Here is an 18,730-nt window from a genome sequence, read left to right as displayed (position 1 = left end):
TGGCGACTGTCTATGTGGAGTTTGCACATTCTCCCTGTGTCTGCATGGGTTTCCTCCAGGTGATTGGGTTTCCTCATTTCCCCTCCCCCCACCTTGTCTCAGTCCCAACCCTCGAACTCAGCACCACCTTCCTAACCTGAAATCTTCTTCCTGACCTCTCCGCCCCCACCCCCACTCCGGCCTATCACCCTCACCTTAATCTCCTTCCACCTATCGCATTTCCAATGCCCCTCCCCCAAGTCCCTCCTCCCTACCTTTTATCTTAGCCTGCTTGGCACACTTTCCTCATTCCTGAAGAAGGGCTCATGCCCGAAACGTCGATTCTCCTGCTCCTTGGATGCTGCCTGACCTGCTGCGCTTTTCCAGCAACACATTTTCAGCTCTTTCCTCCCACAATCCAAAGATGTGCAGGTTAGGTGAATTGGCCATGCTAAATTGCCCATAGTGTTCAGGGATGTGTTGGCTAGGTGCATTAGTTGGGGTAAACATAGGATAATAGGGTAGTGGAATGGGTCTGGGTGGACTTGTTGGGCTGAAGGGCCTGTTTCCACACTGTAGGGATTCTATGATTTCAGTCCGCAGTAACATTTTGGTATTCAGTATGGTACATTGGATTTTATCAATGGCAAGGGTACAGCTTTTGGCTTTGGTGGGTCACTGGCATTGTACCAATCCCTTTAAGCTGGTGGCAACAGAAGAAATTCCCAAAAGAATTGAATTCCAATTTGCAAGACGTATCCCATAGATGTATGCCAAATCTCAAGAAGAAATTAAAGTCAACAGTACAACATGCTCCACTGGTGCCATTTGAGGACATTTGATAGGACTGCTCAAGATGAGGTTCCTATTCTTGTAGGGATCTGGAGGTTCCTTGAAGGTATGCTACAGACAGAGTGGGCTGTGTAACCTTTGCATACTGTGCTTCAGAAGGCTAGATTGGCCAAAAAGGGAAATGATGGATGGTGAGGAGCTGTGAGAGTGGCATTGTTCTTCTGCAAACAAAGATGAGGATGTTGATTAGGAAAACATCATCAACATGATAAAGTGCAACAGCACAACAAGCTGGACAGGACTTAGTTCTATTGTAAGCAGTTGTCTCTAAGACGGGTGAAGTCATCATTCATTGACTGTAAATGTGCTGATTTTGGAAAGGCAAAGAGCCCCTGTTTATTCCCAAATGCAAGTACAGCTTATCGGTTTGTTCTTCTCTTTCCTGTTGTGCAATAAAAGTTAATGTTACAAATCATTAGAAGGTTTCACAACATTTGATGCTCCTACATTCAAACATGGCAATGATTTATGCTAGTATGTTCATGTGGGACAGAATAGTAATCCTTCAGGCAGGATTTCTGACACTGAGTAGCAAAAGGAAGTGTAGCCTCTGTAGCTTCATTCTTGCAGTTGATGATGTAAAGTGAAAATGTGAAATTCTAAATACATTGAGATATCTCCCCTGCCACCTTGGTGCCCTCAGAAGGTTTTAATTTTCCTTTTAATCCCACTATGTTGATGTAGAGTCCTATGGTCTGCGACTGGCATGGAGGAAGTCTGCTGGTTGGTGTTTTGGGCGGACACGCGTGGGGACCTTTCTGCCTAGGGTGCCCAGACATATTGAGAGTGTGCCGCCCAGAGATATCCTCACCATCCTTGGTTTGAGCATCCATGGGGGTGAGGGTTGCAGGCTGGGGTGAACTATCTTGGCCTTCTCTTTCATATTTTCTTCTGCAGTGAGACAAAGGCAAAGATTGGAGATGATAAATCCTGCCAATTCCATGCTGTCTTACCCCTCTCAAGGAATCAGCTTGTATATCACTTTTTTTGTTTCCTTACTGAATGTCTGTTCATTGGAAACAAAACTTTTGCCATTTGTGAGCTTATTGAACATTAACATCATGGTATCATTTGGAACTTAATTTCACTATCCTTTATGCAAATTAATTTTGTTAAAACTAATTGTTTTATATATACCCACTGTTCAAGAACAGGCATTGAATAAAGTGTTGGAAGGTTACTAGGGCATATGGGCTAGTACTGAAGCATGAGTTACTCTTAATGCTTTCTCATGAATTAAGATACGAAATGTTCATCTGTTTTGTATACATGGATTCTAAGGCGATTGTTGGAATGTTTATATGTTTTGACAGCAACATGATTAAGATGCCAGCTAATGAGGAGAATAGCTTGGATCAGGGCTCCTTTAAGAAATCACAGAAAAACCTGTCCAGTAATAATGTTGTAACAAGAAATAACACAGCCTTGTTGAAGAAGAAGGAAGTGACTGAGGAGGAAGCAGAAAGGTCAGTTTTAACATTTGGTAATTGCAGTTAAGAAGTAGTTATAATTTGTAAAACTAGATCAGAATCTACATTGTATTTTCTAGCCACATCATGACAAGGCAGTTGAATATTTGTCCCCACAGATGGTGAAATTTAACTGTCAAATTCTGTGGTTGTCTTTATAATGTGTTTTATTCTGTTTTAATTAGCTTGCAGGAATCATTTGTCAATAAATACTGCCTTGAGAGAGCAAGATCTGGTTGTATTGTCTACTTGAGATATGTGCAATTCATAAGAATAGATATTAGAACCATGGGCAAAATCTTCTGATCTCACTGGTGTTGAGCTTGGAGCTCCGAAGGATATTTACTTAGGCAAGATAATGGTGACCTGAACTGCATAGCTTTCCTGCCCCCTTGCCAGATGACACTCACTCAAGGGCTTTGAGACACTGCAGCTGGGATTAACCAAGGTCTGGGGAAGGGCTGACGTTTTCATCATGCACTGTGCCCAACAGATGAAATGGTAGAGGCCACTTGTGACCTGAGGCTGGGTAGGTTGTTTTTTATTGAAGAAATGAAAGGCAATCAATGCCTGAACAACAGGATGGCAGGAACCCAATAAGAGCTAACTCCTGCTTTGCTTTCAACTACTTCTGAACATCCCTTTTCACACATTCCACCTTGAGAGATGGAAGAATGAGGAAGGGTTCTCCTCTTTGCAGCAGCTATGGAAGCCTGAACAGTACTGCTGAGCACCAGAACTGCCGACCTTTGCCAGCTCTTGTTGCAGTACTTCTGGACCTACTCTGGGTCTTGATTCCAGGGGAAAACCTGCTGATGGTCTTACCACCAACTGATTTGTGTGTAACATGGCAGACCTGTCCAAGACAAGGCAGCATGGATCTTTCGCTTGCTCTCTAGCTAGCAGGTAAGAGTGGCACGGCAGCTCAGTGGTTAGCACTGCTGCCTCACAGTGCAAAGGACCCACTTTTGATTACCACCCTCTGGCCACTGTCTGTGTGGAGTTTGTGTGTTCTCCCTGTATCTGCATGGTTTTTCTCCAGGCACTTTGGTTTCTTTCCATAGTCCAAAGATGTGCAGGTTAGGTGACTTGGCCATGCTAAAGTGCCCATAGTGTCCAGGGATGTACAGGCTAGGTGGATCCGCCATGGGAAATTCAGGGTTACAGGGATAGAGTTGGTGTGGACCCGATGGGCTGAATGGTCCGCTTCCACACTGTAGGGATTTTATGCTTCTATGAGACCCCCAAAATTCAGAACAGCGTTCTTCCCTGTGTGGGTAAGGGTTAGTAATTGGATGCCCTTTCCTTGTGGGATCCAGTTGTGGCTTATTAGTAAATCCCTGGTTTACAAAAGGTAATTATATCTTTGCAAGTTGTTGTTATATTTCACAGTGCTTTTAAGTAACCTGTCCTTGTTAGGATCATAACAGTTGCTTGATTCACTCAGGACTGTATCTGAAATTTGTGAGGCCAAGTACATGGGAATCAGTATCTTTTCCATCGGCTGCTTTAAGGTACTTAATGTCTTTGTAACACGCTAGCACCCCTAACTGCCTGATGGATTCAAAGCCAAGCCTACAATTCTAGAAGATGTAGGCTGTACAACAAAGAAAGGAAGGTAAATTTCCTGCTTGGAGGTTTAACTGCGAGAACTGTCTGTCCTGCTATGAGCATTGACCCACACTACCCAGCAAGTGTTTGCTGGACAGCCCTAATTGACTATGATTTCCACAAGCTTTTTGTTGACATTGCCACTTAATGAGAAACTCGATTTGCCTCCCTGACCATGGATTGTTGTCTCATGCCTGTAATTTGTTCTCCCTGACTATAAACGTTAAGGACGTTGAGGCATTAAATAGGGTATCATAGCTCTGCCCTGATCACAATAACATCCTGTTGGAAGTGGTTAGCAAATTCTTCTGCCTTGAGTCCTTGCTGACAGACCACCTGTCCTTTGATGTGGAACTTGATATGCACGTAGGGAAATGAACTTCCACCTTTGGCTGACTCTCAAAATGCACATGGAACAACATCGAGTTGACTCTTCGAATCAAACCGATTACGCGATTATGTGGCCTGTGTTCTCAGAACCTTGCTGTGTGGCTATGATCACTTACAGCTATCGGGAAAGCAAGCTGAATAATTTCCAGCTTTACAATCTGCAGTGCATTATAGTATATCCTGGTATGACAAAAGTCATGAATGCACAGTCCACTCAAACACAGAGCTCCTACATTATTTTTGTACTCATCAGACTGAGACGTCTACTTTGGTTTGGCGTCTGTCACAGACTTAAGGACTTTTTGGGTGGTGAGGTAATTGGAGACACATGGCCAGTAAGATAGACAAAGTTTTGTTTCAAGGATGTGAGGCCTGATATGAAGACCCTAAACATTGATCATTACACCTGAGAGTCACTAGCTGACAACAGAGACAATTGGCAAGACCTCCTTTGGTTTGGTGTAAACCAACAGATGCAGCAGTTTGGCAACAAATGCCAATGCCAAATAAAGCAGCCCAGAACAACATTTGGTACCTTCATGTGCAGCACTTTGGCAGAATCTGTCATTTAAGCATTGGGATCCTTGCCATCAGCATAGCTGAAGCAAATTGAAGGTGCCTCATCAGAAATGGATTTGTTTACTGCATGTCTATGATCTTTTAGAGGTAGGGGGATGCTGGAACAAGCCTAGAGCATGAAGCACAGAAATTATTGATGAATATTTGAACTGAGCAGCTGTGAAACTGATCACTATTGCAAAGCCCATATAGCTTGGTCAGAAATCTTAAGTTTTCTCTTGACGAGGTGATGCTGTTTAGAGTCACTTAGAGGCACTTCAGCTGCAGTCAGGTGTTAATTGATTGCATTTTATATTTCGTACCATTCCAGCTAATTAACTTAGCCACAGAATAGATGACTCAAGGCTGTGGTGCAGTACTGTGCATATATCTGACCATTGTAAGTCTGATTGCAAACAACAATGATACAGAGTACTGGAGGAGATAGTGTTTAATGGCATGGTATAAAGATAACAATCTCTCCATCAACATCAGCAAAACAAAAGAGCTGGTCATTGACTTCAGGAAGTGGAGTGGAGGCCATGCTCCTGTCTGCATCAATGGTGCCAAAGTGGAGAGGGTCGAGAGCATCGAATTCCTGGGAGAGACCATCTGTCCTGGCCTACCCAAATCGAGGCAACAGTCAAGAAAGCACACCAACACCTCTGCTTCCTCAGACGGCTAAGGAAGTTTGCCTTGTCCATAAAGACTCTCTTAAATGTTTACAGATGCACCATAGAAAGCATCATACCTGGATGCAGCACGGTATTGTGTGGCAACTGCTCTTTCCAAGACTCCAAGGAGCTCCAGAATTGTGAACACAGCCTGGTCCGTCATACAAACCAGCCTCCCATCCATTGACTTCATCTACATTTCCCGCTGCATCAGGAAAGCAACCAACGTAATCAAAGTTATATTCCCATTCCCAGTTATATATTCTCCCACCCTCTTCTATCAGTCAAAAGATATAAAAATTTGTTTGGTGTACCAACAGATTCAAGAACAACTTCTTCCTAGCTGTTAATGTTAATCTCTCTCTGCACCTTCTCGGCAGCTGTGACATTGTATCCTGCACTCTGTTCAGTTACCCTGAGGAAGGGCATGTGCCCGAAACGTCGAATCTTCTGTTCCCTAGATGCTGCCTGACCTGATGTGCTGTTCCAGCAATAAAGTTTCAGCAGTTACCCTGATGCACTTGTATAGTATGATCTGACTGTGAGGTACTTAAGACAGCAGTTTTCATGGTACCTCAGTACATGTGATAATAGTAAATCAAATTAAATCAAAATTGTTCTACACAGCACTAACTGATGCTGAAAAGCACATTTTGGCCTTTTTGTCAAATTTGTGGGAAAAGAGCGGGTATAATATAATAACATCTGATGTTGAGGAATGTATCAACCAAAAACGTTGAAACAGTGGTTTAGTGTTTCCAATCAGTGGTTACAGTATTCCAGTAATTGGTGTGGTGTGGTATTACCCAAACAATTGTACAATAGCAACTCACTCTTGGAAATCCTGGCACTTCAATAGGTTACTTGTTTTCATCACCTGATGTGGTTGTTCTTTAAAAATGAGTATTTATTTAAATCCTGAAGCATATTGCAGATTTCAAATGGAATCTTGCTGTGTAAAATTAGGCCATGCCATAATATCTGTGGTTGGCTTTAACACTTGTTTTAATGCACAGCTTGAGCCACTTAATTTGGAAATGTCTCCTATATTCTACTATATTCTTGACATTGTATAAATCATTATGTTTTGTAATAGTTGCTTTTTATTTTCTAGTTTGAGTTGGTTTGTGTATTGTTAGGAAGGATGCAGTACAGATTTATGCACCAGTTTACTTGGTGTGAATAGAAAAATTCCTTCTGTAGCTAAAATTTTCAGCTTTGATTCAAGTTAGTAAGTTAAATAGAATGTAAGTTAACATGTAAATAAATTATTCCATAAATTGGAATTAAGCTTTAAAATTCTTCCTAAAATCATTGTAAGGTGAAATTTGCCATCTTGCATTGAAGTTTGTGTTGCTATTCCTTCCTTTAAAAAAAATGGATGCTCCATTTCCAGATTTGAAGGGCTGGCTTAAAATGTCCAAGACTGCAGTGCATCTTGCTACCTACTCCTAAACTAGTTGTGTTCCTTTGGTTATTCAATCAACCTTCCTATTCGCCATGGTTACAATGTCTGGCTCTGCTGTACAGTCAAAACTGGTTCACATTTTTCCATGAAGTGGTAGGGTACATTCTTGCAATATTGTCCACTTAAAATATGCTGCTCTTCCACTGTCTCATTTCCAGTCAGCCCATGCAATGGTCAGTATGAGGCAGTATGGTCACACACTTGACACTATTACTTTAAATGGTGCTGAGTTTGTTGAAATTGACATGTTATTGATCTAGGAGAGAGCAAAGCACTGCTCTTTATTGCTGGATAATACTTGATAGTAACAGGTCATCACATCATTTGAACCAGAACTTTGGGGGCTTCTATGTCCATAAGTGGTAGAAACCTAAATAGAAAATGCTGGAAAATCTTAGCAGGTCTGGCAGCATCTGTATGGAGAGAAAAGAGCTGACGTTTCAAGTCTAACTGACCCTTTGTCAAAGCTAAAGAAAAGGGGGGAATAGGGTGGTATTTATACTGGGCTGAGAGAAGGCGAGTCATGGCTTCAGAAGCAAAGGTAGCAGTAAAGAGGTGATAATGACAGTGCATGGAGAGATTATAGGGAGATTAGAAGCTGTGAATGACCAAGGCTGAAGCCAGTGCTATGTGACAAAATATGTGGGGGATGGGGGGGGAGGGTGAAGCAGAGGCAAAATGGAAAACAGGGGAGAAGGGTAGCAAAGGGGGAAGAGGAGAGGGAAAAAGGTGATGAGAGAGTGGGGAGCTAGAGAAAGAGAGACAATCGAGAAATAAGAGGTACAGAACAGTGGAAAAAAAATAAAAATAAATAAATGAAATGAAATAAAATTACGGAGCAGAATGTAAACAAAGGACTCGAGATGGGATAATCACCTGAAGTTGTTGAATTCAGTGTTGAGACTGGCAGGCTGTAATGTGCCTAGTCAGAAGATGAGATGCTATTCCTCCAGTTTGTGTTGAACTTCACTGGAACATTGCAGCAGGCTAAGGGCAAACATGTGGGCATGGGAGCAGGATTGTGTGTTGAAGTGGCAAGCAATGGGAAGGTCTGGGACCTGATTGTGTACAGATCGAAGGTGCTCAGCAAAGCGATCACCCAATCTGTGTTTTGTCTGTCCAATATAGAGGAGACCACATTGGGAGCAATGAATGCAATAGACCAAATTGAAAGAGGTACAAGTGAAATGCTGCTTAATCTGAAATGAGTGTTTGGGGCCTTTGATGGTGAGCAAGCATGGAAGTGGTAAAGGGGCAGGTGTTGCACCTTCTGCGATTGCATGGGAAGGTGCCGTGTGTAATGGGAGAGGTGCCAGGTGTGACGGGAAGGTGCCAGGTGTGACGGGAAGGTGCCAGGTGTGACGGGAAGGTGCCAGGTGTGACGGGAAGGTGCCGTGTGTGACGGGAGAGGTGTTAGGTGTGATGGGAAGGTGCTGTGTGTGATGGGAGAGGTGTTAGGTGTGATGGGAAGGTGCCGTGTGTGATGGGAGAGGTGTTAGGTGTGATGGGAAGGTGCCGTGTGTGATGGGAGAGGTGTTAGGTGTGATGGGAAGGTGCTGTGTGTGATGGGAGAGGTGTTAGGTGTGATGGGAAGGTGCTGTGTGTGATGGGAGAGGTGTTAGGTGTGATGGGAAGGTGCTGTGTGTGATGGGAGAGGTGTTAGGTGTGAGGGAAGGTGCCGTGTGTGATGGGAGAGGTGTTAGGTGTGATGGGAAGGTGCTGTGTGTGATGGGAGAGGTGTTAGGTGTGAGGGAAGGTGCCGTGTGTGATGGGAGAGGTGTTAGGTGTGATGGGAGAGGTGTTAGGTGTGATGGAGGAGTGGAGTAGGTTGTCCTGGAGGGAACGATGTCTGCGCACTGCAGACAGGGTGAGGGAAGAGAAAATGTGTTTAGTGGTGGCATCGTGCTGGAGTTGGCGAAAATGGCGGAGGATTATTCTTTGCATGTGAAGGCTGGTGGGGTGAAAGGTGAGAACAAGAAGGACCCTATCCTTGTTCTGGGAGGAGAGGGAGGGGGTGAGGGCCATGGCATGGGAGTTGGACCGCACACTGTCGAGAGCCCTGTCAACAACTGTAGGTGGGAAGCCACGGTTGGAGAAGAAGGAGCACATGTTAAGAGCACCACTTTGGAAAGTGGCCTCATCGGAACAAATGTGGTAGAAACTGGGGTTGATGGGGTTGAACTGACTGGAAGAAGCTGAAATGAGTTACTAAATGACAATAATAAAATAAGGCTTTAGTTTGATACACCTAACTAACATCTAATCAACTTTATGCAAGTGAGAAAGTAATGGGGGCAGGTTTTCATTGTTATATGTTATGAACCAGACCAGACTGCCCCGTCCTGCCAAACTATTGTGAGGAGAGGGCCGAGACCCTAACTTTTGTATTTATTTAAAGACAAGAGTAAGGTACTGTGTTCCAGAACATAATTCAATAGGTCTACCACTAGGCTTTAATCAAAACACACTTTATTCTGACAGCACAAAAAAAATTGGCATAACTTTATTGAAATACCTAATAAGGTTGTGTGTTATTTAACCACTAATCGTTAACTCTTCCAATATGGGCAGCATCCCCCCCAAAAACATACTACAGTATTTGGCAAAATAACAATTCAGCAAAACAGTTATGATTCTCACATGCTGTCTCCCTCCAGTGCAGAAGCAAGAAACAATCTGCCCTTTTGATTTTAAAGAGGAAGCCTCATTGTCTAATACTTCACTCAAGCAGCCAGCAGAAACGTTCAGCTTCTTAAAAGCAAAGCTAAAAGGCTTTCTGGATCTGAGAGCCATGACCCTGCCCAATCACAATTCTTTTGTCTTTAAAAAAAAATTCCAGGGTGAGCTCAAAAGCTGATAACCAACCGCCTGTGTGAATGAGACCTTTTGGCATCACTCTGACAACACCTTTTTGCAAGAGAAACAGGACAAAACATTCTCTTAAAGGCACAGTCTCATCACATATAACAAGTGGAGTGCATAGTTGATCAAAAATGTCCAGTTGTGTTGGTCTGCTGTGTCATTTGTATGCTGGTTATAGAATATTTAAAGCTACCTTCGTTTGGTGAGCAGCACAGGTAGGCAGGTGAAATGCTACAAGATACACTGATGGTCATATCGGAATCATGCATTATCCTCAATGATGAAAGCAGCATGGTTTCTGGGTCAGTTAGAACGCTTTTGCGACTTGAGTTTGCAAAACAAGCTGGCTGCCAAACATCTGGTACAAGATACAACTCATCAATCAACCTCCATTTGAATTTCAGTGGGATGTATCTACCCAGGATTAGGCCATTTTGGCCGACACCCATCCACCAATTCCGCAGAGACTTAAACATCATAAAAAGCAGTTTTACAGAAAAGTACATCCTGTTTCCAGAGGTAGATGTAATTCTTTTAAAAGCCAATTTCTCCAGGCTGAGCACCCGTGAACATCAAGCATCTTATGGGATTTTTTTGGATTGTTTTAAATATTGATTTTTCAGTTTGATTGCCAGTTACAGTTCTGTCAAGCACAAGCTATCAATTATTTACATTTTTGCATATATTTGTAAAATTTTGTATCTGAGTCATTGCATTTGCTTTGAGAACAGGTTTGAAGCATTTATTCTGAGTTTTTCTTGAAATCATTGGAAATTATTTTATGTTAAAACTATGATGACCTTAAATGCTCATGTTAACAGCACCATATATCCTACCTAAACATCAAAACAACTCTGAATCAAAAATTGTCTCTAAATATGTTTTTCTACCACCCCTAGAATCCGATACTTAAATCTTAACGATAAAATGGATTTTACTCAACTGCTCCAGAACGATAATCCAGATATCGCTCATCCCGATTTAGGGTATGCATAGATTTTTATGTAGGAGTGCGTTGCTTACCTTTATGGTGTTGTGCAGAAAAAAATTGCTGTCCATGTACGAGCTGACCTGTGCGATTTTGCAAAGCACATATAGTAGTATTTGTAGTGCTTCCTTGCTGTTCTTCTAGGTTTCTTTCTACTTCATCTTTGTGCATGAGCTTACTGCTGCAAAAAGCAAATTCTAAACTTGAGTGTTTGGTTGACAAAGTTGGATACAATGCTGTAATTTCACTGCAGTTGTGTTTGGAGTCATTGAGAATGATGGGGTAAAATTTCTTTTGCCTTTTTCAATTACATGCTCTCTCTCAGCTGTAAGAGACCTCTTAGAAATTAGTTGAGTCTAGGCACACATTGCTCTTCATCAATAATAATTGGCATCTGTGTATTGATCGTAAATATCACTTCATGTAAAGGATTGAGTGAAGTTAACTGGGCTGGAGAGAGGTTGTGTGGTGAAATTACTGCAGTTGTCGTGTAGGTGATAATCTGATAAAGAAAATGTTTTTCTTCCAATTATCTAAATATACATTGACCAGGTGGAATTTTTAATCTGACTGTTTGACAACAAAACCATATAGGAAGTCCTGGAAGTAAAATTTTAATGTTGGTGTAATGAAGCTGATGTTAGACTGGATGTTATACTCCTTTTCCAATCTTTCTTTCCAGTGATGTCTGCAGCAGAATGCAGTGTAGGTGACCCATTCAATATCACCTTCTAAAAAACTGGTGAACCTTGCCCAATGTTTAAATTATTTCATGGAATGTCTCTTTATGGATCAGAAAGGCCTCTACATGGCACTCACTAGGTGTGTTGTTTTTGATCTCTAAGCATTGGACTTTCTTACTCAATGTGCTGTCATTTACAGCTCTCACTGAACAGCACATGATTTTATATCCCATCCCAGAATTACTGTACAGGAGGATGTTAGAGGAAGTGAAGATTTTCTGAAAGTTGTGAACGTTCATTGGAGAAGAAGTGAGAATTCATACAAAATCATCCAGTATAAAAATTGCCTTGGTATCCACAAGTATTTCACCACAGCAGCTGAGTTTTTGAGCTGGATTTGTTTATCTGTGTAATGTATAATTTTAATTACCTACCTTATTTTAGCATGTCCTGAAAAATAAAGACTCATTACTTAATGTCACACTGTGTTCTGATTGTAGTACATTCACAGCATACAGAGGCAAATTAGTCATGTTATCTTAAGATCAACTCTTGATTTTCAGCTGATGCATCATGAATAATTGTGTGCAACTTCTCCATTGGTTAACACTGAGTAGGAAGAAAGGTCTTTATTTTAATGACAAATTATTAATTGAACTATGTTCTCATTTTAAAAATATTGTTTTTGGTCTTTTTCTCTCTTTTGGCTCCACACCTAAATGATAGATTCATACAACATGTGAACCATGCAGTGATTACCATTCAGCGTTGGTACAGACGTCATTCCCAGAGACGCAAAGCAAGTCAAGCTGCCCTAAAGCGACTGCTTGCTACTAAAAAACAGGTGACTTCAAAAGAAATACAACTGGATAAAATGCTGTACACTGAATATTCACATTGAGCTCATTAAGGCTTCTAGCTAGGAATACATAAATTCCTAGATAAAGAAAAATCCAGATTAATTTAACTTTCTTTCTAACATCCTGATTGTCATACGATACAGCTGGGTGGCATGGTGGCTCAGTGGTTAGCACTGCTGCCTCACACTGCCAGGAACTTGGGTTCCATTTCCATCTTGGGCGACTGTCTATGTGGAGTCTGCATGGGTTTCCTCCGGGTGCTCTGGTTTCCTTCCACAATTCAAAAGATGTGCAGGTCAGGTAAATTGGTCATGCTAAACTTTCTGTAGTGTTAGGTGCATTAGTCAGGGGTAACTATAGGGTAGGGGAATGGGTCTAGATGGGTTACTGTTTGGAGGGTTGGTGTGGACTTGTTGGGACAAATGGCCCATTTCCCATTTTGTAGGGAATGTAATCATAATCATTGTAATAATGATTCTTTGTGAATTAGTTTACTTTAAATCCAGATATGAAGTGAAGAAAATCCCCAATGTTGGAAAGCTTTAGGCACCATCAATCCAAAGTGACATCTTCACTCTCAAGCCTACTACACTTAGCTTATGTCCTAAATCAAAGTACTCCTGCAAGATATCCCAAATTATAACATTCTGAAATCAAAGCTTTAATTTGCAAATGAATTCAACAATGTTATCTTCCTTCATAATCACCATAGCTATCCTGTACCATTAATAGATGACATTTACTTAATGAGTATTATATTATTTTCAGATTAGTTTGAATTCCACTACACTCTCACCCAAAAAAAACCCTGCACTATGCATTAACGCACATACGTGCATACATAGATGTCCTCTCATTCACTCTGTCTGGACTAGCTGAAATAGTTTGTGGTCTACATTATCGAGTCCACTAAAGATGAACCATCTGCTAAGTTCCCCAACAGGTAGGTTCACCCGGAAAGGATGAAACAAAAGTCCTAAAGGTGAAACATCAATTTCAGCAAGTTGGCTCAATTTACTTGTAGCTCGCAGCTGACAGTTACAGAAATGTGTTTGCTGAAGTCTGGTTGCCTAATCTAGCTGATGAATGATCTGTTAGGTAAGACAGGACCCTTAAAGAGCACAGAACAGCAAAAAGTATATTTATAATGTTTATTCCATACAATTGTTTAATTCTGTGATGCAATCAAAGCAAAATGCTGAGGTTCCTAGGCATATGAAATAAAAACAAAGTGCTGGAGAAATTCACTAGATCATGCAGCATCTGTGGAAGCAGTTTATGTCTTGAATCCAATATAACTTTTCTTCGCACTCTGAAGCAATTCTGAAGAAGTCCAATGTTAATTTCTTCTCTCTGTGCAAATGCTGTGGGACCTGCTGAGTTTCTCCAGCAATTTCTTCCTTTAGTATCTGTACTGTACTTGGTTGTTGTGAAATATTTAGTATACTTAGCATGGAATTTGCTTTTAAGTTATGTTTCATCAAAATCATGAATCTTTAAGAAAGTGAATTATAAACAATGAAAAATTATTGAAGCTGTCAACTATCAGTACTCTTGTGCATTAGCAGCATATAATTATTTACAGTAGGGTAGAATTAGGTTCACTCATCATTTGGATTAAGATCCATTTCAACTTGCCAATTAAATACAGGGAGGTGGTAATTAACTGATGGTGCATTTTTGTGTCAGGAGAGAGAGCAAGAAATGTTAGTTGAAAGTGATCAAGAGCGCCAAAGGAAAAAAAGTGAAGAACGGAAGAGGATTCGAGAAGAAAAAGCCCGACAAGCAAGGAAGGCTGCCATTGAGGTACAGTGCTGTAATGTGAATTTCATCTTTCGGTTTCAGTTTGATTTTTTTTTTGGTTTTAAAATAACCTTCTATATGAACATCCTTATTTCACCACTCCAGTAGACTTTTATTATGTTGACGATGTTATGTGCAGCAGTCTGATAATGTCAAAATGAGACTTTTTTTCTATAGCCTACTTCTACAGGACATGACTAATTAAATATTGAATGTTAACAACATCTTATGTAACTTGTCAATGTAAAGGTATGTCAAGCTCATCGCTTTATCATGACTTTTTTGTGGAAACAAAATGATTTAACGATTTTTTTAGTTTAATTTTCTTAATTCCACTTTAAGAAATTAAAGTGTGGTTTTGGTGTGGAAATTAAGTGAGGATTTCTTGAATTTCCTAATGTATGATGATTGTTATTCATATTTTGAGCAGAGCTAGTTAATTACCTCCTCAGTGCATTATATTGTAGCTCCTGGACTAGTTCCTTTTTATGGTAGCAGTGGCATTGGGAGAGCAACTCGTACAGTTTGGAGTTTTCAAGTTACCGTAACTGTTCATTTGGGTGGATACTGTGCTCTTTCTGATAGCATGATAGCTTACTGACCAGATTTGAGTTCCATTCCAACTACTGTGACAAGGCTATAATCAGGACACGATTTCTGCAAAATTAGTACTTGTCTTTGTTGTTTTTATCTAACATTAATTTGATGTTATGAACATAATAAAATCAAAGTTTATGATTAGTAAGGGAATCAAGGGTTACAGAGAGAAGGCAGGAAAATGAGGAACATATCAGCCATGATCAAGTGGTGGAGCAAATGAATGGCCTCATGCTGCTCCTCTGTCTTATGGTCTATATATGTTATTGTGTTCAATATTGGCACTTGTCTTAAGGATGGAGAAAAAGGTGCTACAATAGGAGCTGAGAGCTTGGTTGCCTAATCTAGCTGATGAATGATCTCTTAGGTAAGACAGGACCCTTAAAGAGCACACAGAACAGCAAAAAGTGTATTTATAATGTATATTCCATACAATTGTTTAATTCTGTGATGCAATCAAAGCAAAATGCTGAGGTTCCTAGGCATATGAAATTAAAAAAAAGTGCTGGAGAAATTCACTAGATCATGCAGTTTATTTAGTACTGAACAATAACAAGAAATAGCATCAGGAGTTGCCTTTTCAGTCCTTTTGGGTCTGAGTTTGCTCTTCCATTGAATAGGATTTAGAAGTGGCCTTAACCAGTTTTCGGTAGGGTCTCTCTGTAGCCTTGGACTTGCTTATTGATCAAAAATTTGTCGAATTCACCTATATTCCGAGCATAGTTGGGGTTGATTCTTGTGTTAAAATTCCTCAGTTCATGCTGTTGTAATTGCCAGAGGGATTTCTGGATCTCCTCACTCCTGTTAGCTATGATTCTCCTTTTCATATTGAAGCTTTCAGTCCCCGGAATGCTCTCACATTGGCACCACCACTGAATCCTCCATTCTTTGTGACATCCCATTTGAACAGTAATGGCCACTTAGAATGAATGTTTTTGCAGGATTTGTTCTTTTTGAGCCTCTGACATCTGTTCGATATGAACAATGAGTAGGAGTAGGCTATTCAGCCCCTTAAGCCTGCTCCTTCTTTCAGAGCAGGTTTTTTTCCCCTGAAAATCTAATCCTAGTTAATACTAGGAGTCTGTCCATGTTCGACACCTTACCATAATGCAGCAATTTATATTCAATGACCCAACCTCTTGTCCTTTCAGGGGTAAATAATTCCAAAGTTTAAAGATCCTCTGAGAGATTAAATTCTTTCTCATCTCCATCTTAAATGTGTGAGACTCTTATCCTGAAACTGGGCCTCTTCATTCTAGAGGAGCCTCAGCCAACCACAAATGTTTTAGTCACAAACTCATTCAATCACACTGCGTTGAGTAGTGGATGCACATACACAGTTTGTGGAGTGAATTAGTTAACATAAGTAATTAGCGATAAATGTAATACAAGTTGTATTTTGGGCTGCACGGTGGCACAGTGGTTAGCACTGCCGCCTCACAGCGCCAGAGACCCGGGTTCAATTCCCGCCTCAGGCGACTGACTGGAGTTTGCACATTCTCCCCATGACTGCGTGGGTTTCCTCCGGGTGCTCCGGTTTCCTCCCACAATCCAAAAATGTGTAGGTTAGGTGAATTGGCCATGCTAAATTGCCCGTAGTGTTAGGTGAAGGGGTAAATGTAGGAGAATGGGTGTGGGTGGGTTACGCTTCGGCGGGTCGGTGTGGACTTGTTGGGCCGAAGGGCCTGTTTCTACACTGTAGGTAATCTAATCTAAAAAGTCACATCTTAAGGGGGGTCACCATCATGGCCCATTGTGAGTCTCCCATGAATAAGAGACTTTAACAAAGTTGGAGCAATGGACTTAAAGGCATGGGATAAGGGGGGGTGGGGGGGGAAACATTTTGGCATGAAAAGCTTTAAAACAAATTCATGAAAACATTTTGTGATTAAATGTGTTTTTATCTTCAAAGAAAGAAAGGGGAATAATGGAGGTTAATTTTGTTAGATGGGATATGAAAAATTTAATGTTATGAATCATATTTGTATTTTACAGTAAGATATAAAATATGAAAACAATTTTTACTTTTCATTCCTCCAGCTCAAGGATTGTTTTTATGTCTAAAGTTTTTATTTGAAGAGAAGAGCTAAATCTGATAATGCAGTAAATAATAGTATTTAACTGATTGATTCATTGGTTGGGTTTATATAATTGTGGAACAGTTTTTGGGGGCAGGGCGTGTCATGTGGAAGGAGCTACAAGTTTGAATAGTTAATAAAATCTATTCAGAGAGAAGGGGTTCTTCCTCACTGACTAGCTTGGATCTGAAATGACCAACCAAAACAAAGATTTACTTGTTGTTTTGTTCATTTGCTAGATGTGAGACCTTGCTGGGTCCACTTATACCAATGTAACCAGTGGATATATTTTTCCATGTACTACATTAGCTTCAGGACATCCTAGGGACACGAAAGAGGCCATGTTCTCACACTTTTTACTACTAAGAGAGAACACACACAATTCTTGTAAATAAGTGGTTAGACTCGTTGAATATTACCCATTACCAGTTTTTGATGCTTTGGTGGTACTGTTATGAAGAGCTGCAGTGAGGCACTGCCTGAAAAAATATCTATTATCATTCTGAAGGAGATAGCTGAAGAGATACTGGAGATGTCAGTGGTGATCTGGAGTCAGGGAGGGTCCCAGAGGAATAGAAAATGGCTAGTGTAACCCCCCTGTTTAAGAAGGGAGTAAGGCAAAAGATAAAAGTTACAGGCTGATTAGCCTGAACTTGGTCGTTGGTTAGATTTTGGCGTCCATTGTGAAGGATGAGATTTCTGAGTACTTATAAGTGCATAGTAAATTAGGACAAAGTCAGCATGGTTTCATGAAGGGGAGGTCATGCCTGACAAATCTTCTAGAATTCTTTGAGGAGATAACAAGCAGGAGAGACAGTGGATGTTATATACTTGGAGCACCAGAAGGTCTTTAGAGCCCATGGTGTTAGAGGCAAGATGTTAGCATGGATAGAAGATTGGCTGTCGGGCAGAAAGCAGAGTGTTGGATTAAAAGGGTCCTTCTCAAGATGACAGCTGGTGACTAGTGGTGTTCCGCAAGTATCTGTGTTGAAACCACAACTTTACACTTTAGATTCCTGAAGAAGGGCTTATGCCCAAAATGTCGATTCTCCTGCTCCTCGAAGGTTAGGAGAGTGGGCAAAGAAGTGGCAGGTGGAATACAGCGTGGGAAAGCGTTAGGTCATTAACTTTGGTAGGAAGAATAGAGGCATAGACTATTTTCTAAATGGGGAGGGAATCCTAGTCCAGGATTTTCTTAAGCTAAATTTGCAGGTTGAGTTGGTAGTTAGGAAGGCAAATATAATGTTGGCATTTACTTTGAGAGGGCTAGAATATAAAAGCACGGATGTGCTTCTGAGGCTTTATAAAGCTCTGGCCAGATCACACTTAGAATATTGGGAGCAATTTTGGGTTCTATACCTCAGGAAGGATGTACTGGCTCTGCAGCAGGTCCAGAAAAGGTTCACGAGAATGATCCTAGGAATCCTCGGCTTAACATATGAGGAACACTTGCGAACGTGAGGTCTAGAAGGATGAGGGGGAATCTAATTGAACCTTGAGGAGTACTGAAAGGCCTGGATAGAGTGGAAATTGGATAGATGTTTCCATTAGCAGGAGAGACTAGGACTCGAGGGCACAGCCTTAGAATAAAGGAGAAACGTCTCCAGCCAGAGAGTGGCGAATCTGTGGAATTCATTGCTACAGAAGGCTGTGGAAGCCAGGTCATTGAGTATATTTAAGACAGAGATAGACAGATTCTTGATTGTTGAGGGAATCAAAGGTTATGGGGCAAAAGTGGGAGAATGAGGTTGGGAAACTCAACATGATTGAATGGCGGAGCAGACTCGAAGAGCCAAATGGCCTAATTTTCGTTCCTATGTCTTATGGTCTTATGGTCTCATTGTAAAGTAAGGTAGTT

General features: G+C 41.0%; 1 protein-coding gene across 2 annotated transcripts in view; it reads left to right on the top strand.

Moving 5' to 3' along the window:
- Window positions 1-18,730, top strand: part of cep131 (centrosomal protein 131) — a 129,982-nt gene that overhangs the window by 28,983 nt on the left and 82,269 nt on the right. Inside the window, exons 7-10 of one of the 2 annotated variants that reach the window (XM_043714979.2) lie at window positions 2,145-2,297; window positions 10,763-10,849; window positions 12,261-12,378; window positions 14,084-14,200. In XM_043714979.2, the coding sequence (XP_043570914.1) occupies window positions 2,145-2,297; window positions 10,763-10,849; window positions 12,261-12,378; window positions 14,084-14,200 (475 nt within the window). The remainder of the gene's footprint in view (window positions 1-2,144; window positions 2,298-10,762; window positions 10,850-12,260; window positions 12,379-14,083; window positions 14,201-18,730) is intronic. The other variant, XM_043714980.2, reaches the window with a different exon arrangement.

Source organism: Chiloscyllium plagiosum, unplaced genomic scaffold (assembly GCF_037043375.1).
Source record: "Chiloscyllium plagiosum isolate Xiang-an unplaced genomic scaffold, Cpla_swu_hap1 HiC_scaffold_25, whole genome shotgun sequence".
Lineage (NCBI taxonomy): Eukaryota > Metazoa > Chordata > Chondrichthyes > Orectolobiformes > Hemiscylliidae > Chiloscyllium > Chiloscyllium plagiosum.
This window is presented reverse-complemented; position numbering and strand designations above follow the sequence as displayed.